The sequence below is a fragment of the Stereum hirsutum genome (genome assembly GCF_000264905.1).
Source record: "Stereum hirsutum FP-91666 SS1 unplaced genomic scaffold STEHIscaffold_6, whole genome shotgun sequence".
In the NCBI taxonomy this organism is placed as follows: Eukaryota; Fungi; Basidiomycota; class Agaricomycetes; order Russulales; family Stereaceae; genus Stereum; species Stereum hirsutum.
The window spans coordinates 2,137,394-2,159,389 of NW_006763136.1; the positions used below are offsets into that span (position 1 = coordinate 2,137,394).

General features: G+C 51.0%; 8 protein-coding genes across 8 annotated transcripts; 2 read left to right on the plus strand and 6 right to left on the minus strand.

Moving 5' to 3' along the window:
• Positions 1 to 111: 111 nt before the first annotated feature.
• On the minus strand, positions 112 to 2,166 carry STEHIDRAFT_121266 (uncharacterized protein). The gene is made up of 3 exons (XM_007303804.1): positions 1,918 to 2,166; positions 1,205 to 1,504; positions 112 to 1,122 (listed from the first exon to the last, which is right to left on the minus strand). Exons 1-3 carry the CDS (start codon positions 2,122 to 2,124, stop codon positions 268 to 270), a joined length of 1,362 nt encoding a protein of 453 aa, XP_007303866.1. The 5' UTR covers positions 2,125 to 2,166; the 3' UTR covers positions 112 to 267.
• A 1,591-nt stretch (positions 2,167 to 3,757) lies between these two features.
• Positions 3,758 to 5,779, minus strand: STEHIDRAFT_168352 (uncharacterized protein; the record flags this gene model as incomplete). Its single annotated transcript, XM_007303805.1, has 4 exons — positions 5,457 to 5,779; positions 4,679 to 5,349; positions 4,175 to 4,602; positions 3,758 to 4,114 (listed from the first exon to the last, which is right to left on the minus strand). The coding sequence occupies exons 1-4, from the start codon at positions 5,645 to 5,647 to the stop codon at positions 3,758 to 3,760; spliced, it is 1,647 nt and encodes a 548-aa protein (XP_007303867.1). The 5' UTR covers positions 5,648 to 5,779.
• Positions 5,780 to 6,268: 489 nt separating this feature from the next.
• Positions 6,269 to 7,146, plus strand: STEHIDRAFT_121267 (uncharacterized protein). The gene is made up of 2 exons (XM_007303806.1): positions 6,269 to 6,513; positions 6,575 to 7,146. Exons 1-2 carry the CDS (start codon positions 6,461 to 6,463, stop codon positions 6,834 to 6,836), a joined length of 315 nt encoding a protein of 104 aa, XP_007303868.1. The 5' UTR covers positions 6,269 to 6,460; the 3' UTR covers positions 6,837 to 7,146.
• A 298-nt stretch (positions 7,147 to 7,444) lies between these two features.
• Positions 7,445 to 9,615, minus strand: STEHIDRAFT_96906 (uncharacterized protein). The gene is made up of 10 exons (XM_007303807.1): positions 9,386 to 9,615; positions 9,208 to 9,316; positions 9,101 to 9,146; positions 8,910 to 9,030; positions 8,653 to 8,851; positions 8,549 to 8,580; positions 8,442 to 8,489; positions 8,307 to 8,378; positions 7,775 to 8,225; positions 7,445 to 7,682 (listed from the first exon to the last, which is right to left on the minus strand). The coding sequence occupies exons 1-10, from the start codon at positions 9,528 to 9,530 to the stop codon at positions 7,556 to 7,558; spliced, it is 1,350 nt and encodes a 449-aa protein (XP_007303869.1). The 5' UTR covers positions 9,531 to 9,615; the 3' UTR covers positions 7,445 to 7,555.
• Positions 9,616 to 10,583: 968 nt separating this feature from the next.
• On the minus strand, positions 10,584 to 12,507 carry STEHIDRAFT_78739 (uncharacterized protein). Its single transcript, XM_007303244.1, has 9 exons — positions 12,263 to 12,507; positions 12,101 to 12,200; positions 11,751 to 12,035; positions 11,648 to 11,691; positions 11,459 to 11,591; positions 11,283 to 11,400; positions 11,106 to 11,205; positions 10,901 to 10,986; positions 10,584 to 10,829 (listed from the first exon to the last, which is right to left on the minus strand). Exons 1-9 carry the CDS (start codon positions 12,500 to 12,502, stop codon positions 10,679 to 10,681), a joined length of 1,257 nt encoding a protein of 418 aa, XP_007303306.1. The 5' UTR covers positions 12,503 to 12,507; the 3' UTR covers positions 10,584 to 10,678.
• A 1,088-nt stretch (positions 12,508 to 13,595) lies between these two features.
• Positions 13,596 to 16,102, plus strand: STEHIDRAFT_78743 (Rieske domain-containing protein). The gene is made up of 13 exons (XM_007303245.1): positions 13,596 to 13,890; positions 13,951 to 14,057; positions 14,150 to 14,305; positions 14,377 to 14,444; positions 14,504 to 14,638; positions 14,699 to 14,814; positions 14,872 to 14,903; positions 14,969 to 15,016; positions 15,089 to 15,222; positions 15,298 to 15,364; positions 15,425 to 15,526; positions 15,597 to 15,653; positions 15,720 to 16,102. Exons 1-13 carry the CDS (start codon positions 13,866 to 13,868, stop codon positions 15,909 to 15,911), a joined length of 1,239 nt encoding a protein of 412 aa, XP_007303307.1. The 5' UTR covers positions 13,596 to 13,865; the 3' UTR covers positions 15,912 to 16,102.
• A 118-nt stretch (positions 16,103 to 16,220) lies between these two features.
• On the minus strand, positions 16,221 to 18,745 carry STEHIDRAFT_146967 (MFS general substrate transporter; the record flags this gene model as incomplete). Its single annotated transcript, XM_007303808.1, has 13 exons — positions 18,610 to 18,745; positions 18,275 to 18,423; positions 18,198 to 18,209; positions 18,021 to 18,143; positions 17,928 to 17,957; positions 17,813 to 17,871; positions 17,674 to 17,758; positions 17,119 to 17,621; positions 16,943 to 17,053; positions 16,838 to 16,864; positions 16,706 to 16,780; positions 16,495 to 16,619; positions 16,221 to 16,403 (listed from the first exon to the last, which is right to left on the minus strand). Exons 2-13 carry the CDS (start codon positions 18,418 to 18,420, stop codon positions 16,221 to 16,223), a joined length of 1,479 nt encoding a protein of 492 aa, XP_007303870.1. The 5' UTR covers positions 18,421 to 18,423; positions 18,610 to 18,745.
• Positions 18,746 to 19,289: 544 nt separating this feature from the next.
• Positions 19,290 to 20,644, minus strand: STEHIDRAFT_78748 (uncharacterized protein). The gene is made up of 3 exons (XM_007303246.1): positions 20,454 to 20,644; positions 20,025 to 20,399; positions 19,290 to 19,958 (listed from the first exon to the last, which is right to left on the minus strand). The coding sequence occupies exons 1-3, from the start codon at positions 20,560 to 20,562 to the stop codon at positions 19,423 to 19,425; spliced, it is 1,020 nt and encodes a 339-aa protein (XP_007303308.1). The 5' UTR covers positions 20,563 to 20,644; the 3' UTR covers positions 19,290 to 19,422.
• Positions 20,645 to 21,996: the final 1,352 nt, after the last annotated feature.

Sequence of the window (21,996 nt, forward strand, 5' to 3'; positions counted from 1 at the left end):
AGAATCGGACTCCATGCCATAGGTATTGCGCAATGCGAAGGAATTATGAGCATGTCTGCTGTTGATAACACCCGGTGACATTCAAAGTCCATAACCCAATTTGTTATATGAGCGGCGAGTAAGGTAATCTACAGGGGACGAAGAGTAGCCGCTAGTAGTCGAGATACAAAGAGTACAGTATATACACTAAACAATCCTTTATGCAAAACAATTCACAGCGAATAAGTTACTTCAAAACACATTCCCAACAAGATGCTCAACCAAACTTTATATCTCCTCGTCCGTCAACGCGATCTCTAAAGCAGTCAGCACATCCCTGACTAGATCCTCACCCTCCTCAATCCCAACACTCAACCTGATCAAGTCTTCACCAATCCCAAGCCTCGTCCTGTCCGCCTCGGGAATAGACCCGTGTGTCATCTGCGCGGGCAGCTCCGCAAGACTCTCAACGCCACCGAGGGATTCAGCGAGCGTGAAGAGACGCGTAGCTTTGAGGAAACGTTGGGATTCGCGGAGGCCGCCCAGGATGCGGAAGGAGATCATGCCGCCGTACGGGAATGAGCCGTCGTATGCCGACTCGCCGTCCAAGTCGAGCGAGGCCTTCTCGGAGGAGAGGTAAGATTCGACGAAACGAGAGGCGTGCGGCGAGAGGGAAGAACGAGCGAGGGCGTTACGTGGATGTGAGACGAGTCCGGGGTAGATCACTTCCTTCACTAGCGGACTCTTCTCCAACGCTCTCGCCACCATCAGTGCGTTTCTTCCGTGCTCCTTCATGCGCACATGCAAAGTCTTGGCGCCACGCTGAGCGAGCCAGCAGTCGTGTGGGCTGGGGATGGCGCCAATGGCGTTTTGGAGGAAGGCGAGGCGGGAATGGAGTTCGGTGTGATGCGCTGGGAGGATGAGGGCACCCATTACGACGTCGGAGTGGCCGTTGACGTATTTGGTGAGGGAGTGTAAGACGATATCGGCGCCTAGGAGGAGGGGCGAGGAGTAGAACGGTGAGAGGAAGGTGTTATCGACGAGAACAAGGGGGTTGGACGGGTGTGAGCGAGCGATGGAGGTGATACGGGGGATGTCGATCAGGCGCAATGTGGGGTTAGTCGGTGATTCAATCCAGATCAACTATAGCATTCGGAATACAAACGATGGAATTCGGTATGAGCATGAGATGTGGGTAGGAGTCAAAAGGGGGTTTGCGGCTGACCTTGGTGTTCTCCTGGATAGCGTCGCGGATGGCTTCCTCGCTCGCGGTTTCGAGATCGACGAATGTTGTCTGGACACCCTGGTTTGCTTGCGCTACCTTAGACAGGTAGCGATATGTACCACCGTAGACGTCATTCACGCTAACGACGTGCGAGTTCGGGCCAAGAGCGCTGATCATAGTGGCGGTCGTGGCAGAACCAGATGCGAATGCAAGGGCATGCGCTCCGCCGGATTCCAACGATGCAAGGGTCTTCTCAAGGGCATTGCGGTTTGGGTTGCCAGAACGGGAGTATTCAAAGCCCTATGGAGAACGGTAATGAAGTCAGCTTCAGGTAAGTTCACGGGTCGTAAAACTGGTCTGATGAATTCGGAATGCTTTAGGTTCGGGTAGTCATCCTTCGATTAAGAATGTGGGAGCATAGAGACCCCCAAGGCTCGACACATAGATAACGCATGACAAGGATGCCGAGATGCGGAGCTTAACACTCCCATATTCACTGGTCTTCCAAAAACTGAAGCACTGAATCGGCATTTATGTACCACTGTGTGGACCACATTGGACGTAAGAGAAAGCGCTGGAGCATCCGAGCTGTTCACACATCTATACGCACAACTGAATGAATGGGAGACAGGATTCTCCGGGGGTAGCACCCATGCCCCGAAAATGGAGCGAGAGATATGTAGGACTCGTTGCCACAATCTCGAAAAGCTCACCTTGTGGTTGCCGACGCCGTCCTGAGCGTACGTCGTGCTCAGAGAGAGGGCAGGGATGACCGCGCCAGTGGAGGGATCTGGCTCCGAGCCGACATGGATGGCACGAGTGCCAAAGCCATCGACGTCCTTTTGGTGAATCTTCTTCAAAGAGGTCTTGCCGTTGGTATGCCCGTTAGTGTAGGCAGAATTATCGAGTTCGACGACCATGGGGGACATCTGATGGTGGATGACAGTGGCAGGGTGGTGTATGGGGAAAGAGGAGGGGTAATGAGGAGTGTTCGACAGGTAGTGCCATTTTATATGCAGAAGAGAACGGCAAGGAGTAATTCAGCCAGCGGACAAAGTGGCGATATAATGACGCCACCTGCTGACTCAGCTCAAACATAACTCAGCGGGAGGTTCGGGAAGCCCGACCGCCAGGCGCGACTCGGACACCGTCCAACTGATTCATCAGTAGCATCCAAAGCCCGGCCGTGTATTCAAACGTTCACAGCAAGTCCATCGACGTTGATGTTGACTCACCACATTCGTTTCTTCTTCGTCATCTCCGTCGTGGGCAGCGAGCACGCCTTCGCTTTCGGATCATCCAGGCGCCTTTACCCTGTCCTCCATTCGAAGGACTCGAAATGACACGGCGAAAGACTACGGTCTCCATTATTTCCTGGACCATCGGTTTCTCTTTCAGCATGTCCTGGTTGGCTCTTGGTCTTGGCTGCATTTTATACCACGCTCGTCGCTCCTGACAGGGATGACCGTGTGATTGAGCTGTCATTTGCATCCTCCTCGTCTTCATTCTTTCATCAACCACTCACCTGTTATTTATCCGGACCATGCCTCGTTAACAGTCATCAAGACGCTAGATCGTGGCAGTCTGGGTGCGATATGATGCGTGGTAGCATAGAGAAGACCATCTTGCGTCCACTACATAGGCTATTCTGGGTACGCTCATCGCCTTGACCTTCATCCTATCGTAAGTTCCTAATCCGCGGGGATAGTTCGAGGATGTTTCCGCAAAGTTCATGAAGCGGCTCACGTACATGCTGATGGAACCTCGGTGCTTTGGGATATATGTAGGCCGCTACTGTATATCTTCACCGCAAGGCATCATACGCACGCCAGAGTGAGCGGGAGCGACCCCAAGCCTGTTGTTGGCCTATGTTTGACCCAGTGCGCGCCTGTTGTAAGGATAAATATAGCCTTGCTCTTTCGCTATTGAAATATTGACCGGTTGATGATCGATAATATTTACAGTAGTCGTTGCGAAATATGAAAGGGACTCGCGACCGCTGACTTATATAGGCCGCGCATTCTGGACGAATTGCGGCTTTTAAATCCTCGATCCTGGTCTCGCATCGTCTCTCGGCGTCCATAGATAATGGTCTCGGCCTTGCCTGACTTACTTGGTGGCGAGGAGCCAAGGCATTGGAAGTCGTTGGAACTTCCAATGGAGGAACGACTGGGTTGTCGGAAAGCTGGATGTTTACCGCAACTTGCGCTGTGCGCAACGTGCATTTTGTTGCGACCGCGACTGCTACGTGGTTCTTCCACGACCTGCGCGGCAGCTTGTCGATCTAAATTAACTGGACACATTATTATATACATACGTGCATGCATAGAATCAGCCATATCATATGTAAGCGAGTCAACAGGACTGGCTTCGATTGAAGCGAAAATATAACACTGTGCGACGGGATAATCTCACAGCCCTACGAGTCGAGCATTCCAGTCTTGAGAAGAAGGGACACGACGTTAGGAAACATGAACAATCTCAGCCGACGACGGACATATAGGCAGGTCGAACGCCGGTGACAGACTTTTTGAAGAAAGGCGGACGCACGCTTCACGATACACTCAAATCGTTGAAGAACAGCTGTAGAACCTTGGCCCCGTGTTTTGGGCGGTCATCCTCGCTGGAGGTGCGAGCAGAGGACTGTCCAGACTTGCTTTGCGATTTCGAGCCCTCCTTCATGACATCCAACAAGATAGTCTCCAGCTTTGCCTCTAACTCTCTTAGGAACTCGATTGGAACTCCAACAGAAGGAGGATACCAAGGAAAGATGGTCGAGTGACTGCCCAAAAGGACGATATCGGGAGGAGCGTCACCCGATGATCGAGCATGCAAGCCGTCGTCAGGGTGCCAGTAGCGGTATAGCTGCCAGCAGCACCAGCAGCACTTCTTGCTAGTGGCAATCGGGGTCTGGCTACCACGAGGACGGTCAGAGAGTGAAACAGAAATCAAAGGACCAGTTAAACGGACTTGGAATACGTCCAAGAGCACTTTCCGACCCTCCTCGGTCATATCCAACTTGTTTTGGGACTCCTTCGCGACGCCTGGTGACCAGAAGGCATGAGCAAGAGCCATCATGAGTGTTTCAACATGCACCGTCGCATTCTTCACGGCCTTGGGCTTCAACCTGAAATCGCGTTCAAGAAGCGCTGCCGCCGCATCCTTCGATCCTTGCAAGCCAGGGTGTTCAAGGATCCTGATTTTGAATTTGGCGATAGCTGTGTCGAGGTCTGGGATGGTGGGATGGGGGATAGAAACAAGATGGGCATGTATAGGGGACGGGGGAGGTCGGTGGGCAAGAGATTCCGCGGCTGCAGTCCATGCAACGATTGTCCTCAAATAGCGAACGATGGGGCCGCGTGACCCGGACGGGTCGGGCGTGCGATCTTCAACGAACACTAAGGATCGGGATAAATATCCAGAATCAGAAACCTAAACATAAACCCAGTCATGGTACGGCCAAATCAAGATTACCATCATCATCTTCGTCGTCGGTTTCCTGTGCTTCCTCCGGATTCTCTCCACCGCCTGGCTCCGCAAGTCCTATGTTCAAACCTAAAATATGCGACTGCCTCTTCACCATTTTCTCTGCAAGCGATTCATCCGATAGCAGAAAGTCGATGATTCGGCACCTCAACAAGTGATGGAACAAAAACAAATGCAGAGAGGCACGCAGCGCCTCCTGCTCTCCTAGCGCGTCTTTGTATCGCCTATTCGAAATCAATTCGTCCTTCAGGTGGGAGAAGGTATCCGTGAGTGCTTTGACCCATTGGCCGACGTTGTCGCGAGTGACTTCAAAGGACGCTGATCTGGAGTCACTGGCAGTCGTAGATGGCATCCGTGGGACGGGTTGAATGCCGTATTCTGCTTCAAGCCACCCCACGATAGCATTAGCGACTTGCAGCGTCCTGGGGAACAAAAGTCGGTCGCGTAGTTCTGAGAGGGGATAGGCGGCGAGAGCATCCATAGGATGCGTCGTCCAGAGACTGTTGCCCTTGAGAATGCGGCCAGCAATCTTGACGTGGCAGTGGTTGACGGCGTATCGGTGGAATAGGTTTTCTCGGAGTACGGCGGACTCAAGGTCGGGATTGTCTTTGCGAAGTGTATCGATGATCGCGAAAACGTTCTTGGAATGCGAGGCGAGGCTGACATGGACGAAGAAAAAGTAAATTAAATAATCAGCTGGTCGCTTCTCCAGTAGACTCGGATCGCCAGAAGCGACAAAATAAAATGCGGGACGATGAGGACGCACTCCCTTGTGGCCCATCCCTTGAGGATTTCGTCACCACCTATGCTCTCGTCCGGTCCCAGCGACTTTAGCTCGGTCTTCGGCAGAGAAGTGCTGCTATTCGCGTTTTGAGAGACTAGAACGAGCGAGTTGGTTGCGTCGCGCTGGACGTTGGCGGTAACAGCGACTACATGAGAGGCGTAAGGATCCTTCATCGGTGTCCCGGCTGCCAAAAGTGTCGTGATGTGCTGCAGAACACGAAATGCTTCGCCAGTGTTTGTCTTGTTAGCTACCGGATCATCTGGGTGGTGTCGCTGCAAAATGGTAGTAGCGAGGGCTATGAAAGTGGGGAGGTTCCTTGTCCTCAGGCTTCTTTTGCGGGTCTTCTCTGGGAGGTTTTGTATCAACCGTCTTCGCCGATGTTATCAGAAGTGAAAAATCGATATTCAGAGTCGAGACTCACTTTGGCAACGAGGTCACTAAGAGCTAAAGGTCGGTCTGGCGGCTCGAAGACGAAACAAGGAGCATTGGTCTATAGTACTTGGGCTATACTCGGACGCGACGCTGTGGTGTAAATCTTGGCCCGAAGGGACCCCCCACTCAATAACTTACAGAGTGATCCTCGCACTTGCCTCGCACCCGCCGGTTGAACGCCGTCTGCTTAAGGAGGTTATGACTAAGCATCCTCGGCAATCTCCAGATCAAAACGCCACTCTCTTCAAGTTCCGCCACGCATCCGGGCTTTCTTCTCGACACCCCAAAGGCAGAGCAGCTTTCGTTCAACCGTCGTGCGTCTGATCCTCATCGCAGCTCTTCCTTATTCCACGCATCTCCTACGATAAAATGGCACAAAATCGTTTTTGTTGAACCAGGTTTACTGGTTTCTTCAATCCATGCTCTATTGTCGGAGCGCGAGGCTCATTGTCGACCGCCTGACAGCTCCAGTCTCGCTCTCTCTCCATCGACCACCCTCCTTACCGTATTCTATCTTCATCGCCTGTTGGCTATCCCTTCGCACATTGTCTTTCATGGCGCATCCTCGTAGCGAAGACCTGTTCGAATATACCGCAGGGCATTGGCTGTCAGTCTCATGTGTGTTGTTCTGCGTGGCCTATGTCTAGCTCATAATTGAATCTATCCAGTGTCAACGATGCGCATCGCCGCGAAGCGCTCAGACTACAGTTCGATGTCGGCGAACTATGTCGACTTGCAGCAGAGTCCGTCGGTCGATGCTCTGACGGTGTCCGCCTGGAAATTGGACCTAAGCGAACGCCGAGCAGTGTGTCCGATTGCAATTCCACACGCCTCTTGACAACTATGGATCATGAAAGAGAAGCGAGAGGGACTCACGTCTACCGCCGCAAAGCAATAGTGCACCCGGCTCCTTTCTCTCGTCAAGTGTAGCGTCTGGGTCTGCAAATTTGGCTAAGATATCACCCCCTCTTTCACACTGAGTCCCTCTCTATCGCTCTCCGAACCACTGTCACTCTCCTCATCGTCCTCATCCATCCCATCCTCCACCAGCGAAGCACTCCCATTCTCAGTACCGAGGGCCGCGCCGTCGTTATCGTGCGCTTGTTGAGACACGCTAGTTGACTAGATGGCCAGCCGGAGTGGCAGGAAGAGGAGGTGTGGCCGAAAAGTCAGTCCTACCGAACTTACGCCTACTTACGCAGTCGTTCCGTAAACATCGGAGGGCGGTAATATATCAACGTTATGATCAGTGAGAGTGCAGTCAACATTCTGTGATACATTCTATGGTATCATTCATAGCTCTCTTTTCGCACCGCTTTGTGCCTCTCAATCCCGGCATTTCTCCCATTCTGGGCTCTGCCTGTAAGAACATTACTATCGCCAGATGTCGTCAATCCTGCGATACCTTGACCTAGACCCTCCGGATCACACTCGGGACCTTGAAACTGGACGAAGTCGTCTACAGTAAGTATGATGGCATCTCTCTATCGCGACCAAGATAATGTGCGCCACATAGGGGCTCTTGCTACCAAAAATGTCGGTGGCCAAGTGAATGCATTTTACTGGGTTCAGTCGACTCTGAAATACGGCTACACTTGTGATGTATGGACCAAGCCTGGAGCCAGTTCAGTTTATAGAGCATCGCTGCCTCAGTAAGGGTAGTCTGTCGCAGGCTTCTCGTCCTCGCTCTTCAACAGCCCCTGTTCGACCTGCTTTCTGTGACACTCGTCGAAATACGGCAAGACCCACTTCTGCCAGGTAGCCCGTGTCTTATACCTGTAGTGGAAATCGTCAGCGCACGCCACAATTGTCGCCCTACCACACCGCCAACGTTCAAGAGTATGGGGGAAGTCCAAGGGCAGACATACCCAGCGACATCATCGGGCCAACTCCTGATAGCACTCGCCGCCCTCCCAGGTACTCCTACCTCCTTGACCAATTCCTCAGCGGGAACGACATACGTCCGAATCGTGAACACAACAGCCCCCGTCTTCGGCAATCTCCTCAACGACTGCCTCTCCATCCTCAGCCTCATCATCGCCGGGTTCACCTTCACTTCACCCGTAGCAGCATCGGTCGAATCATCATCCTCCACATCTGGTCTTGAGAGCCTGAGCGCTCCGAGACCTGCGCCGCCCACGAATTCTTGTTCGTTTCCGACGGTCGTTTCTGCCCAGCCGAGCTCGTTGGGGTCGAGGGGTTCGACGGGGTGGGAGGGGTCGGCGACAATTTTGAAGAAGTAGTTGTTTCGTTGGACAAGTTTGTTAACAGGGAGACGGAGGAAGAAGCGGTTCATCGATGTTTGAAGCTTTTGAGGATCTGGAGGCGTAACGTTGGTCGATATTTGGTTAGAAATAGGCCAGAAACAGCAAAGGAGACATGGGAGATCTTGTGACTTACATTGAGGGACATTTCCGTGGAAGTGAATCTCATCTAGAGACATTCCGATCTTGTCCTCGAGCCTCCAAAATCCTATTGCGCGAATCAGAGTCAATAAACCGTGGGTAGAGGATTTGTCGATGGCGGTATACATACCAGCCGTAACGATAGCGCCTGCACGGAGGTAGTACATGTCGTTGGGGCCTGTGGTAGTAGATATCGTGAGTGATAGGTCAGATACAGGCTCGTAGAGGTCAAACTACCTTTGATCATCAATGCCAAGTCATCCTGGACCCTATACATCGGGAGAAAAAAGTATCGGGTAAGTGACCATTTTGATAAGTTGAACGTAGAATGGAGAACGTACAGCAAGCCAGAAACCGTCATGGGATCGTCAACATCTAAGTCGTATGTCGTGTTCACAGGAAGAATCGTGATCGTGTGTATCCTCCCTTCGCCGTACCATCCTCCCTCGCCTCCCTTTTCCAAGGAATGACGCGTGACGCTGAATGTCTTGGGATAGCGTCGGGAGAGGTATTCTGAGAGTTCGTACACCAGCTCTCGGGCTATTGTTTTCTTGTCAGTAAACCGCTGTAGGGCGGTCATCTATAGGGATGAACGCACCAGCATCGGCGCCTGAGGCAGCATAGTCGGGATCGGCTGGAAGAGTCTTGACGAGTTGGCTACCCAGCTTTTTGATGCGGTGATCACGTATTCTGTGATATTGTTCGTATTGATTGTCCAACTATGGCCCACGATGAACCATACCCATGAGCATGAAAAGGTCCACATATAGGGGGAACGTTGAGAATTACCTCCACCCAGGATCCGAAAGAGATGTTCTTGATACCCATGGTTACACTACAAATAGGTCATAAAGGTTCAATTTACAACCAACGACTGTGAGAAATGGAGAACGTACTGGAAGTCGCCCCACCGGAACGGACGATAGGGCACAGGTTTGATGTCCTCTACACCGTCAGGACAAGGATCGAACCTAGGGAACTCGAACTCCTTCTCACCACCTGGCGCTAGTAATATCAGAACCGTCGTCAGCACACTTCGTCCTGCACCTACAATGACGTACTAAGGGTGCTCACCGGACGACGTGTTCGCCTTTGTAGATGCCTGTGTCTTTCTTAGCTGCCTCCATGCCAAAGACCCGGCAACACCGACCGCACATAGACATATAAGAGAGGCAGTAGGCAAGTCAAGCGTGGTAGTGTTGAAGTTCGTGATGGCCATGCTCAGAGAAGTGACGGTAGAGGAAGACTCAAGTAGGGAAGAGCTCGAGCAGAGTGCCGGCGCTGTCAATGCGAGTCTCACGATTGGCACGAGCAGAGGACGAGGAGAACGGGAACAGAGGAGGATGGCTAAGAAGAGGGTCTATCTCAAGTACAATACATTGAGTACAACTCTTACGCCATGGCCAAACCGCCTCATGTAGAATGTCGTGTTCTGCTGTAGAGAGAGAACCCGTGAGATAAGATAAACCACGCATCATAGGTTCGGAAGGCCGCGTGACGGCGGCGGCTCGAACAAGCTCGAATGCAAACCAACAAGAAGCGGCGAAATTCTTGTAAGATGATTCGAGGAGCCGGGAGAAGGCTGAGCAGGAGCGTATTTGGCAGTATGGTGGGGAGGTACAAGTGGATCGTGGGGAACGTGGGTCAGTCGCTGTTGTCTCGCTCCGTTTCGTGCGGTCTGGAATTTGACCAGGCTTGTAAGAAGCTGAGAGAAGTCGTATGGACAAGACGGACTGCCGAGGTAGCGTATACTGGGGTTCCGTAGTAGCTTGGGTAGGCGATCATTGAGAAACCTCGTATCTGACAAACTCGGCGGCGGCGTCACTTGAACTTCAAGTCATGAAGTGAGGGTAAATGATTGATCGGGGGACGCATAACAATTCCTCCCTTGTTTGTCTATAGCGAGGTAGAGAGCAGCCGGATGTTAGCTGTGAACAACAGCAGAGATGAACTTCAAACGACTCGGAAGGGGTACGAAGCGTTGAAGTCGGCTCGTTCCAGGTGCCACAGAGTTCTTTTTGAAATATTCATTGTGGCGTTACGGTTCTTGTCCACCATTTATCTCACATTTCCGACGTTCGCCAGTCAAAGGAGCACAGTTCAGACAATCACCAGTGATTTCAAGGGCCAGAAAAGAATTCTGGTCCACCGCTGTCAGTCTTCGCAAAAGGCTCCTCGTTTATAGACTCGGTGAAAGGAGGCAGTCTTCAGCATGTTGTTTGTCGCGCAATCCAAACGGCATAGCGTGAAGAGCACTCGTGATCAAATCTTCCGTGAGATACCTTGGACAGTGATCATACAAACGATGTGTACAGGATCCCGAATGCCCCAACAACCCTAGTTTACCCCGGTACGTCTCGTAAAAAATCATGCATTCACCACAACAGTTGGCGGTTGCTCGTGGACCATCATCTGAGCCTCGGACTCGGTAGGCTGACTCAAGGTTGTCTGCGCGTTTGGAATGGGACGTCCTTTCACGAGTTCCCTAAAGTCTGTGACTCGGTCGAGGTCTTCTTCCCTATAGAAAATAATATGAGTCGTTAAGCATAGGTCAATATGTGGTTGCAGGAATATGAATGCGAGACGTACTTGATGAGACCTCTTTCGAGCTGAGACTGTGTCATCTCTCGCAGATAGGGCATCATGCGGTCGCGATAGACATCGTCGAGTTTGTGCTGTGATTTTCCGAGGTGTTAGCATGATACGTGGGAAGTCACAGCGGAGAATTCGGAATTGTGGACATGTAATGGCACGATCGATACGAGGATAGAGTGAGGCAATGAACTTCACATACGTGCATAAGGTCCTTGTCAGCTTCAAGATGGATCTTCGCGAGGAGGGAGGGAACAAGGGGACTGTCTGCAAGATCCTCGAGTCGCTTCATCATCACATGTCTGTTCATCAGAAAGTAGCGTGGATGATGGAAAATGTCAGCAGACGAAGAGGTTCAAGGGTCGACCGTGTTACTTACACGCCGAATGCAATGCCTTTAGAGCGAGGAAGTTTTCGGAAAGTTTGATGGTCCATCCGAAGCCAGATGTCCTTCGGCTGGAGGCCGTCTGGAAGTGCGTTGGTGGTGACCATATTATCTGTATGGTACGGTGTTTTGAGTGGGGATAAATGCAAATATGATGCAGAAAATCTTACGCCAGAATAGATTTCGGTCATCGACCATGGTCCAGCTAGTACGCTCGAAAGACTCGTGCGGTCCAAACCGTTTCAGAGTACGCTCAACGCTCTTTAGGATCTTCTCGTTGAAGTGGGGTACTCCACGATGTATCTGGACCGTATATTGAACAAACCGACGCGATGACAAAAATCTAGGGACACACTGACCACCTCGAGCGGTTGACCGATGTAGTTGGAGAGAAGATAGAATCCTGTGACAGAATTTTGAGCGAATTATTCACGGAGTTATTAAAATGATCTGAACGCATACCTGGGAAGGCAACGAGACCACCAGAGAAATATATATGGCCATCGGGGCCCTCTCGACCCATCAAGAAATCATCTTGGACGAGTCTTGATACGATGAGAAGGGCATCCACCCCAGACTTGCCCGTAATATCTGGGATCTTCTCGTTCGTGACCTTGTTCCATATGCCATTCGGGGAGAGACTCTCAAAGAGTGTCGGGTAACGCTTAGGTAGATAGTCAACTAGAAGCTCGAGAATTTCCGCGCATGCGTCGTCGTTTTCCGGGAGCGAGTCGACCACGACCTTTCCTGCAGGGCCACGAAGCGTAACGAATCAGCTATGTAATGACCGTATGTGACGTAATAGTACGGACCCTGCTCTTTGATGACACGCTGTTTCTCCTCGATGTACCAAGGTAAGTCCTTGTCAATTTCTATCCAGTCGTTGATGTTCATGGGCTGATGGGCCATAGTCTGTACACAGCAGCCTTTGATTACTCCTGCGACATATCTGACCAAAGTGTGTCCAAACGCACCTGAAAATAGGGAAAGCGTAATGTCTTGTTGACGTAGATGTGGTTCCGTGTGTGGGCAGTCGCGAGATCGAAGTCGTACAGAGGATCAGGATCCGGATGCTCCAGGGGCTTCTTCGTCTCTTTTGGCTCGTCCGTAGTTTCCACGCGAGGGGCACGAGACGCCCATCGTCGAGAGACAGCAAAACCAGCTCCAAGCAAGCAAGCAGCTCCAAGGGCGAGCTCAGGTGTAGAGAAGGTCATGGTTGAAGATCGGAGGGGTGAAGGATCAAGATCGGCATTCAATATATGTAGGTGCGCGAAGGAGACAAACAAGGCAACATGGCTTCGCTACCAATCTTATAGATAAGAAAGGCGAGAAGCATAGAATTTCCCGCCGGCGAACGAAATCCTACACTGGTATTGACTTGGCGTATTACCGAGTCCTTGCTGGCACCAAGATCATATTTGTGCCATGCGAAGGAGAGCCAGCGTATTTTGTTTGTCAAATGGACAAGAAGATAGAGGAAAGGTATGTATTCGATTGGAGAAGAGGGAAACACTAGCAGATGTGGCAGAAAGCCCCATATGGTGTACAACACCGTAGAGGGACTCGGACGCCCGATACGTAATTTCCTTTATTACCTAATTGACATTTTGAACTCCGCGAGCATCCACGATCATTGTGGCCTCCCTCTGCGTCCTGTCAGCTCGGTATCTGCATTTTTCTATGATAACAGCCGTACTCCTTCTTATTCAGCTGCACTTGTGTGCCGTTCTCTATCTCACGCGACAGGGCTATCTGCTGTCCTCCCGTACCCTCCCGCACGCATGCCATGCTCATAGCCCCACATTGGATGCTCACCCACCCTTTCTCCTTCGCCTCCGTAATCGAGGTCATCTGTCGGAAGATTACGGAAAATTCTCTCACATGAGAAGGACATGGGGTGGTTCTTCTGACCAGAGCCAGGCGTTCATCACACAAGAGGGCCCCAAAGGAGAGCTTTGCCCGGGCGTTTGACTATTAAGGGTGGACCATCACTGGGTCATACAACTCTAAACAGACCTCAGAATACCCATAATGCGTAAGTCTCCACAGAGTATAATCACGCATCATCAGGGGCGGTCGCTATTGTACTCTGTCGCGTTGGGTGTCTCAATTATCTTGCCTGCGAAGCTCCATTTTCACACCCGTACCTCGCCGCAACCACATTCCTCGAATGTCTACATAGATCACCGTATCCCGGGATCACTCGCTTGTGTTAGGATAGGGGCAAAAAAGAGCCTGGAGTTCTCCTTTATCTCAAGTTTTCTCTTATATCCCCGCATTCTGATTTGCCATATGTCAGGGGCCGTCGGCCAATGCCTCTGGGGCCTTTACCGTTCGTGTTTGGAGCAACGGACGTCCGCGCTTGTGCTTTGACAATTCTGCGCAACTATCTCCTGGACCACGAACTCTGCCCGGTGGCGATCGACCTCGATAAGAAGGTCGAGCTAGCGCTCTACATTCTCTGGCTTTCTTGAACAGCGTGTATATAACGTGTCCTCCTGGTGCTCTCCCTTATACCTCTTCGCTACCTCTCGCCTTGTTACCCCAAGTCTTCTTCTCATCCTCCGTTGAGCCATCATGCCCGTCTCCGTCGAAACCCAAAGTATGAATGTATCCCATTATCCGAGTCTCCCGATCCGCTAACAGTGTTTTATGTCTTCAGACGAGAACGTCAACCTCCCATCTTCTTGGTATCGCTCCGACGCTATCTATCAGCTCGAGCGCCGCGCCATTTTCTCCAAGAAGTGGCTTTTCTTATGTCACACCAACGTGCGCTCTTCCCTATCTTTCTGCGCGTCCAATTTTCATCTGCACCTGCGTTATGGCTCACATCATTTACCTTGGGTATCTGCATCGCTTAGCGATTCACGAAGACGGGCGAGTATATTAAGTTCGCCTTTGCCGGGTACAACATCTTCGCGATCAAAGACCGCGAAGGACAAATTAACGCCTTCCACAACGTTTGTCGCCACCGTGCGTTCCCCGTCGTGGGAACAAACGCAAAGCGTATCAAGGAGGTCAGTACTTGCGGCGTCCTCTCAGCGTATGTGACATTCTGACATGACTTCGTATGATCTCTCCATTCCAGAACCTGCCCGATCCGCTGACCGAGTCTGGTCAAGTGGCCGTCTTGCATTGCAAGTTCCATGGCTGGAGGCAAGCCTACTTCCAGAGCGTCTTGACCAGCTGATCTAACTCCGCTACTTGTGTCTTAGCTACACCATGAAGGGTGACCTTGCCAAAGCACCCGGATTTGACGAAGTCGAGAACTTTGACCCTAAGAAGAACAGTCTCTTCGGCATCAGGACACACATCGACCAACTCGGATACCTCTACGTCAACCTGGACACGTAGGTTTTCGGTCTTGAATCTCCGGAGGGTGTCGATAGCCTACTTACAGCCTTGGTCAGGTCCGAGGACTACATCAAATGGGAAGAGCAATTTGGCGACGTCGATAGCCAGCCTCGAGTTCAAGGTTTCGACACGAGCAAGTACAAGTATGCCTTCAGCTGGTCATTCGAGAACTGTGGGTGAACCATTTTACTCCAAACTCGGTCACGGAAACTTACTAGACCACTGACAGGCCAATACAACTGGAAGACTCTGGTCGACAACGTGCGTTATCGTGACCCACCTCGTCGCATCCCGCCCATTGATCGTTCATCTTGCCTTGCTCATAGTACAACGAATGCTATCACTGCAAAGTTGCGCATCCAGGAATTGCCAGCGTTCGTATATTTTCTTACATCGCTTTGTCGCACGTCACATGGGATCGTACTTATCTACCCATATGACTACAGACGGTAGACCTGAAGACATACTACGTTCAAGGGCAGAAAGGCTACGTCGCACACTTTTCGCCACCAAAGCCTGAGAACAAAGAAAAGGAGGTAGACGGATCCATCGTTGCTACCTTCCTATTCCCTTTTGCCTCGTACGTTTCCTCGGATGACCCATCATCACCAGGACAATATTCTGACAGTACTCTATTTATTCCTCGCTTCATTAGCATCACCCTCATGCCCGCTTATGCCTACACCATGCGAGTGGTTCCAATCGACGCTCACAGAACCGAGGTACGCATAACTGCTCTAATTTTGGATCGTGGACATTAATTCATAGATGATTGTATGCAGATGCAATATGATGTCTACCGTCCAGAAGGTGCTTCTGACGAGGATTTCGACTCCACCCACCAGTTCTTCCTCCAGGTCGAAGAGGAAGACAAATTCCTCTGCGTAAGTTCAGCGATCTATACCTCCATTCAGAATTTTCAGTGGCTCTAACGCGTTCACATACTCGCAATAGACAAACGCCCAAAAGAACATGGAAGCCGGTATCTACCAGACTGGTTCTCTACACACAGTTCGTCGCTGTTCCCAATCATGATGACAAGGTAGTCTTGGCTAACTCCATACTCCCGCGATGCAGAGACAAGAACACGGTGTCCTCCACTTCCAAAGCCTCGTCAAGGAGTCCCTCATGTCTCACCGCGCCGCTGAAGAAGCCGCAGGCCGCGAGATCTTCCCCGCGCTCCCTGATGGTGGCAGACAGAGCAAGGAGGACGCTTTCTGCAAAAAGCTCGAGTCGACGTGTGGCACCCCCAAGATGATGGAGTGGTGAACCTATTTGGGGTGAGGTAGTTTTATCGGTGGTGGTGGTGGTGGGCGTCTGTACGATAGGAGCGGTGATGTGTGGCAGTTCGAGTGCATGTATGGTCGATGAAGTTTGTGTATTACCGGTGATGGATGTTGTATGTTCCGTAGGTGTAGTGGATGGATCCCATATCCGGTTGACGAGGAATATGAATACCCTGTTGGCTATCATGGTTCAAAAGTTCGCCGAAGGCACAAATCCTGAGAAGAGCCATCAATCGTAAAAGCGAATATCTACGAATGTATAGTCTAAATGTACGATATGCAACTTTCGCCTTTACTTCTTCACCAAAGGCTTCTCCTTCACGAATAACGAGGACAAAAATGCACAAACTGCCAACGCAACCGTAAACCAGAAACAGGCCTGCAGCGCTTCTTCGTACGAGCTGCGCACGATAAACCGTGTAGAGGGGTCGAGCTGGTCGACGTAGTCGAGGGACTCACGGACGCGGTTGACAATCTGATGTATCCGAGTGACGACAATTGCAAGTCGATTTCGGAGGTGAGTAAGAACGCGAAAGTATTTCAAGAGGAAGCGGGGTGGCACAAACCTCGTCGATATCGATATTCTGACCCTCGAGTTGGGCAACCAGATATTTTCGGAGAGAGTTCTGGAAGATGGTGCTGCCAACCGAAAGTCCAATGACTGAACCGAGTGAGCGGAAGAGGTAGGATACTAAATCCAAATCAAACGATAATCCCAAAATGTATCAGGGTTTCCGTGTGGCAACGATTTCTGAGGGGGGGGGGGGGATGACAGACCTGCGGTGGCGATGGCTTGGTCTTTTGCGCCTGCGTTGGCAATGAGAGCGATGAGGGTCGTTGTAATGCCCGAGCCTTTGTCATAGAGGTGATTAAATATCGAAAATGAAGATTGCACGCGTTCCGACATACCGTTTCCAAGACTCATGATTATGAGGCCTAGCCGATGTTTGTTAGTAGCGATTAGGAGGTAGTAGACGAAGACTTGTAGGCCACAAGCGAAGATTGCAGACTCACCGATCTCCAGTCCCAGGAATGATTGTGAGATCGCACCAGTCATGAGCGCTGTGAGAACAGTCCCTGCCATCATCATGAAATACGACACGGCGGTCAAGACATAATATCTCCCTAGAAGTAGACCGTAATCTTAGTTCACTATATCGCGGGTAGGTGACAAGTGCAAACAGGCTTGCCAGTATGCTGCATGATGAGTCCTCCAATCAGACTTCCCGCCACACCGCCAACAATGCCAGGAATGAGCGCCATCCCAGCCTTCGCCGCACTTTTATGCTCCACCGCCTGTACATACATCGCCACATGGAAAATGAGGGCCATACTACTCGCAATACAGAAAAAGTTGCACAAGTAGCTAGCCAACAAGGCCGTATTCGCCACGATCCTCTTTGGCGCGAAAGGCTCAGAGGCGAGCTTGAACTCTATGACGGCAAAGATGACAAGGAGGACGGCGAAAGAGGTTAGGGAGATAATGGCGGTGCGATCTGTCCAGGAAACGTTCCCGCCGTGATCGAGGCCGACGAGGAGGGAAGTGATACAGAGGACGAGAGCGAGAGCACCGCTGAAGTCAACGCGTTTCAGTTTATCGAGCCAGTGCGAGTCATCACGGGAGGGTAGCTTGAGAGCGAGGGAGACGGAGATGATGGCTAGAACTGTGATGGGAACTTGAAGTAGGAATGCCCTACAGAACCATGAGTGTTAACGCGAGGAAAGCATCCGTCGACACTACTTACCATCTCCAGCCTATTGTGTCCGCCAAAATTCCACCGATTGGCGCTCCAGTCGCGCTTCCGGTTGCGAAACAGATGTTCAAGAGACCTGAAGGATTGTTCAACAGAGCTACAAACAATGGAACAAAATCTCACGGGTTACCTTGCCATGTCCCTCTCGAGCGAAGGGGTATGATGTCGCTCAAAACTATGGAGACAATTCTACAAAGCCTGATGAGCTGGTGTTAAAGAGATTGAAGAGTGTCGAAGTAACTGACGTCGTCATACCTCCTCCCCCAATACCAGCACTAGATGCCATAGAGTCTCGTTTGTAAGTTTCGCGCAAATTTGAACAAGACATGTGCACTCACAATGCTCGCGCCAGAATCAACTCCTCCATGTTCCTAGCGAGGCCACACCATAGCGCTCCGAGGGCGAATATGACATAGGAGAAGAGCAGGCACTGTTTCCGTCCGAATATGTCGCTCATTTTCCTGCGTGACAAGGCTAGGTAAGTTTAGTCCAGGTGTGGCGTATGAAAGACTGACCCATATAACGGCCTGGTAGATGTGTTGTCGCTGTGAGCACACATGGTCTCCATGAAGTCTTACAATGTAACACGAACTGAAAGCTGGCCAGAGTAAGCATGTAACCCGTGGCTATCCAGCTCGTGTTTTGCAGTTGATTCAGTTCGCTGCCTATGGAGGCATAGGACGACGCGACGATTGTGGCGTCTGTGGCAGCGAGGAAGGTACCGATGAGCATAGGCATGATCTACGTGAATAGGCGAGTCAGCATCGAGATGCAATGGCAGTAGGGTCAATTGAAGGCCCCAGCAACCGGAGCAGGCATCATGCAAAGGCAGAACAGCATCTCGACGGCGTTCTCAGCATCGATAGAGTCCGAAACGGCCAGAACTCCATGGAGAGCCCTTCAAAGGAGTAGAGATGACATGCTCACCGTAAGAGCCAGCGTTTTGAAACTCTTGTCCTCCTGAACTGGCACTCCGATGCTATTCCCATCCTCTACGCTGGAGGTCGAAGGCTCTGCGGCAACATTCTCGTTGGTAGTATTATACCCAGTATGTTTCGAAACGTCTTCCCCGTTCACAGAAGATAGTAAAGGGGCGGTCTCGTCTGACATCCTGTTCCAGTAGTGGTCGAACGCGTCGTGCTGGACAGATATAGAAACGAGACGTGGGTGGATCGAAGGAGACTCAAATGCCGAGCAATAGTTTGCGGATAGCACGACATATGTAAGCTCGAGGCCGCCATGACTATGATAGGCTGGGATGGGAGAGCAAGTGAGGTGGCGTATAGGCACAACCCACGCTGTCGAGTTGAAGATAGCAGACCCGACCCGAGCCTGCCGGCGGCATTATTCGCCGATTCGACGGAAGTTGAGGCAAATCTTGCCCATTGGCACAAACAATGCTGGCGAACAATGGGCTGGTCTGGATTGATATTATCGAGGCGTACGGATTGTCTGAATATTTATATGGGTCATAAGAAATAAGCCTATCTCGGACTGGCCGTTTCCTAATAGCACACAAGAAACAAAGTATCATCTCATAACTCCAATCGCACACCGTGATATCTGATCACGGATGCTGCGAAAAACTAGTATGTATGATGAGCAGAGGACGGCCTCCGAGTGCGTAAGCTCTGGATAAAACGGCAAGCTAAGTCTTACGGCAGATAGGTGAGGCCCTATTCTCATAGTTGCCACGGAAATTAAAGCATTCAAATGACAAGTAATAAGATAGACTCAATATCAAGCCGACGCTGGTGCGCCGGATTGTGCACGCAGGGTAGCATGTCCCTCATCGCCCCACTTATTCGCCTCCCTAAACTCCCTCAACCACGCTGAACTCCACCCAGCCTTAACCACCCCAATCTCCACCTTCTTCAACGTCCACCTCAACCACGAAATCTCCTTCTCCGAATACCTCTTCCCCTTCAGCTTCTCCGCCGTCTTGTACTTCGTCAGCGCCCTCTGCAACGAGGGCAGCAGCGCCTGACCGACCAAACGCGCGTCGTCCCGCACATCTTTGCGTTTCTCCGTGCGCGACGCTTCGCGGAGACAGGCGGCGGTGAGCATGGCGCAGGAGACAGGGTCGCTGGAGAGACCGCGGAGGTTGAAGACGTCGTACAGGGCGGCGAGGGTGATGGAGTCGGAGAGGTCGTGTTGGAGGTGGAGGCCGTGGAGGAGGTGACGGCCTGAGGTGCGGTCGAGGTCGAGGCCGTAGGTGGCATGGTTGGAGAAGACGTCGAGCGCGAACTTAGTGCAGCCGAGTTGTTTGCATTTCACTGGATCGTCGACATGAAGCTATCATGGACGAAGAAAGGATGGATGAAGGAGCATATGAGACGCACGGACGAAGAGGTCAACTACTCTCGGCTTTATTTCACGGCCTGCATCCTTCCACGGCATGAACTGCTTCGCCACCTTTTCGAGATCCTCCTGGCTCCTCGCGTTCCCGAGCAAATGCAGCCAGATAGAATCAGCGACTTGCTTCCCATCGCGTACGGCAGGCCTTTTTCCATTGTGTTCCGACAGGAACTTGAGGTGTTCCGCGAATTTCGCGGCGTAGTCTGTTGTTTGGGATGACTTGGTGCGCGCATTGCTGCTGGTGCTTGCAGTTTCCTCTGCGGTGGAGCCTAGAGGAATGAGCTCCTCTGAGTCTTCGAAAGCGAAGAGATCATCAGCATCGGCTTCTATTGCTGCCTTTTTGGCCTTGGACCTGTGCACTGTAAGACTGTCAGTGAGTGAGTTACTATCCTCGGAGGATGGGGTAGACGCGCCTGTAGGTGTGGCATGGATGAACCGCGTCGGTCGGTGCAAAGAAGATGAGATACGCGCTCTGGAAGACGAGGCGCAAAGTGTTCGCGCACAGACACGGGCAGACTGCATCGCGCTTGGGAAAAGGACTCGGGCAGCGAGATTGTGAGCGGGTAAATATGGAGAAGAAACCGGAGGACCGGCTGAACGGCGGGTAGAGGCTCTTGCCAAACATGCACAAACAACATCTTTAACGCCTCCTCTGTCTATCACCAAGTTCATGCACAATAGATGTTATCTGCAGCCTGAAAAGTAGAGTTTTGAGTTGCAAAGCGACGCAAGCGAACTGTAAAAGTGAGAATTTGAATTAAAATTTCATTTTGAAGGGGAATGTGCAGACCGGACGTGCAGCTCCCTTTGGCCTGCGTCTGGCACAAGGGGAGCTGACAAATATAATGAATAACCGGGACCTGGTTAGTTAGTTAGGCCCTCAGGCCTCTTAAAAAAATTTTGGACCCCACCCAGAAAATCACCAAACAATCGCCAAAATAATACATTGGGCTGGGAGCGATATAGGTATCATGTGCTGATGCTAATTGGATTATTATAGAACCATTTTGTGGGCAAAATGTTGATGACTGGGTCAAAACTAGAGTGAAATAATTAAGAGTTTCGCCGTTGGGCAGTCTTACGCAAACTTCAAAGCTCAGACTGGTAAATTGAGTGTGATTGAGCAGCCATGCATCATGGAAATACTGTACTTTTTCGACCGTAGGTTCGTGGGAAGATTACGTCAGACGTGACCTTCGCCAGACCACGGTTCGTTTGGTTGGGCCACGCGTGACGAACCAATGAAATTGTTGGCGGAAGGATCCAAAAATTGATTTTTGGGCGATTTTGGCGCAAATCGGTCACGATTTGCTGTTCGTGGGCCCGCGCATATGCGTGACCATCGGGGCAAATATGTTCGCCGGCGCACCCTCCGTGATGCGTGACGAACCTACGGTCGAAAAAGTACAGTATAGAAGCATAAGGTTTGGGATCAGAGGCTAGGGCAGCGGAAGATCAACGTCAACGGCGAACATAACCTAGCCTAATTCAAGTGCAGATTGAATGATAGACTGATGATAAATCACTTATACTTCATTCCCCAAAAGAAATAAAGAGCGGAGATTCTTCTGATTGGATCAGAAATATTATTTAAATCATTTAAATATTAATTACAGTTAGTTAGTTCACCCCTCGCCTCCCTTTAAAAAAAATCGACTCCCGGTGTTTCATTCAGGATCTCAGCTCCCCTTGGTCTGGCACATACCGAGGGTTCGAAGCGAATTATGACTTAAAAATTGAAGTTTGCGAACTCTCAAGTAGCCGATTTGAAGCTCACAGAACCTCTTGGTTTTCAGGCTGCAGATAACATCTAATAGACCTTATATGTTTCAAGTTTACTTGGAACTCGTTGGCGGAAGATCTGTCCGATCCGCCAATGAGCTTTCGCAAAAAGTTCCAAGTTTTTACTAACATATAAGCCCTAATCACTCTCTATGGTATTTCATACAAAGCTTG

Coding starts and splice junctions, on each gene's coding strand:
- STEHIDRAFT_78748 (XM_007303246.1), bottom strand. CDS start 20,562: ATGCAGTCTGCCCGTGTCTGTGCGCGAACACTTTGCGCCTCGTCTTCC. Junction 20,400..20,453: donor CATCCATGCCACACCTACAG/GCGCGTCTACCC, acceptor ACAGTCTTACAG/TGCACAGGTCCAAGGCCAAA. Junction 19,959..20,024: donor AGTAGTTGACCTCTTCGTCC/GTGCGTCTCATA, acceptor TCGACGATCCAG/TGAAATGCAAACAACTCGGC.
- STEHIDRAFT_78743 (XM_007303245.1), top strand. CDS start 13,866: ATGCCCGTCTCCGTCGAAACCCAAA. Junction 14,445..14,503: donor TGCAAGTTCCATGGCTGGAG/GCAAGCCTACTT, acceptor CTTGTGTCTTAG/CTACACCATGAAGGGTGACC. Junction 15,365..15,424: donor TCGACGCTCACAGAACCGAG/GTACGCATAACT, acceptor GATTGTATGCAG/ATGCAATATGATGTCTACCG.
- STEHIDRAFT_121266 (XM_007303804.1), bottom strand. CDS start 2,124: ATGGTCGTCGAACTCGATAATTCTGCCTACACTAACGGGCATACCAAC. Junction 1,505..1,917: donor ACGGCGTCGGCAACCACAAG/GTGAGCTTTTCG, acceptor CGTTCTCCATAG/GGCTTTGAATACTCCCGTTC. Junction 1,123..1,204: donor CTATCCAGGAGAACACCAAG/GTCAGCCGCAAA, acceptor CGAATGCTATAG/TTGATCTGGATTGAATCACC.
- STEHIDRAFT_78739 (XM_007303244.1), bottom strand. CDS start 12,502: ATGACCTTCTCTACACCTGAGCTCGCCCTTGGAGCTGCTTGCTTGCTT. Junction 12,036..12,100: donor GCGTGTCATCAAAGAGCAGG/GTCCGTACTATT, acceptor GTGGCCCTGCAG/GAAAGGTCGTGGTCGACTCG. Junction 11,592..11,647: donor TCGGTCAACCGCTCGAGGTG/GTCAGTGTGTCC, acceptor TATACGGTCCAG/ATACATCGTGGAGTACCCCA.
- STEHIDRAFT_96906 (XM_007303807.1), bottom strand. CDS start 9,530: ATGGCCATCACGAACTTCAACACTACCACGCTTGACTTGCCTACTGCC. Junction 8,379..8,441: donor AGGCGCTATCGTTACGGCTG/GTATGTATACCG, acceptor TTCGCGCAATAG/GATTTTGGAGGCTCGAGGAC. Junction 8,226..8,306: donor CCACGGAAATGTCCCTCAAT/GTAAGTCACAAG, acceptor TTACGCCTCCAG/ATCCTCAAAAGCTTCAAACA.
- STEHIDRAFT_121267 (XM_007303806.1), top strand. CDS start 6,461: ATGGCGCATCCTCGTAGCGAAGACCTGTTCGAATATACCGCAGGGCAT. Junction 6,514..6,574: donor TATACCGCAGGGCATTGGCT/GTCAGTCTCATG, acceptor GAATCTATCCAG/TGTCAACGATGCGCATCGCC.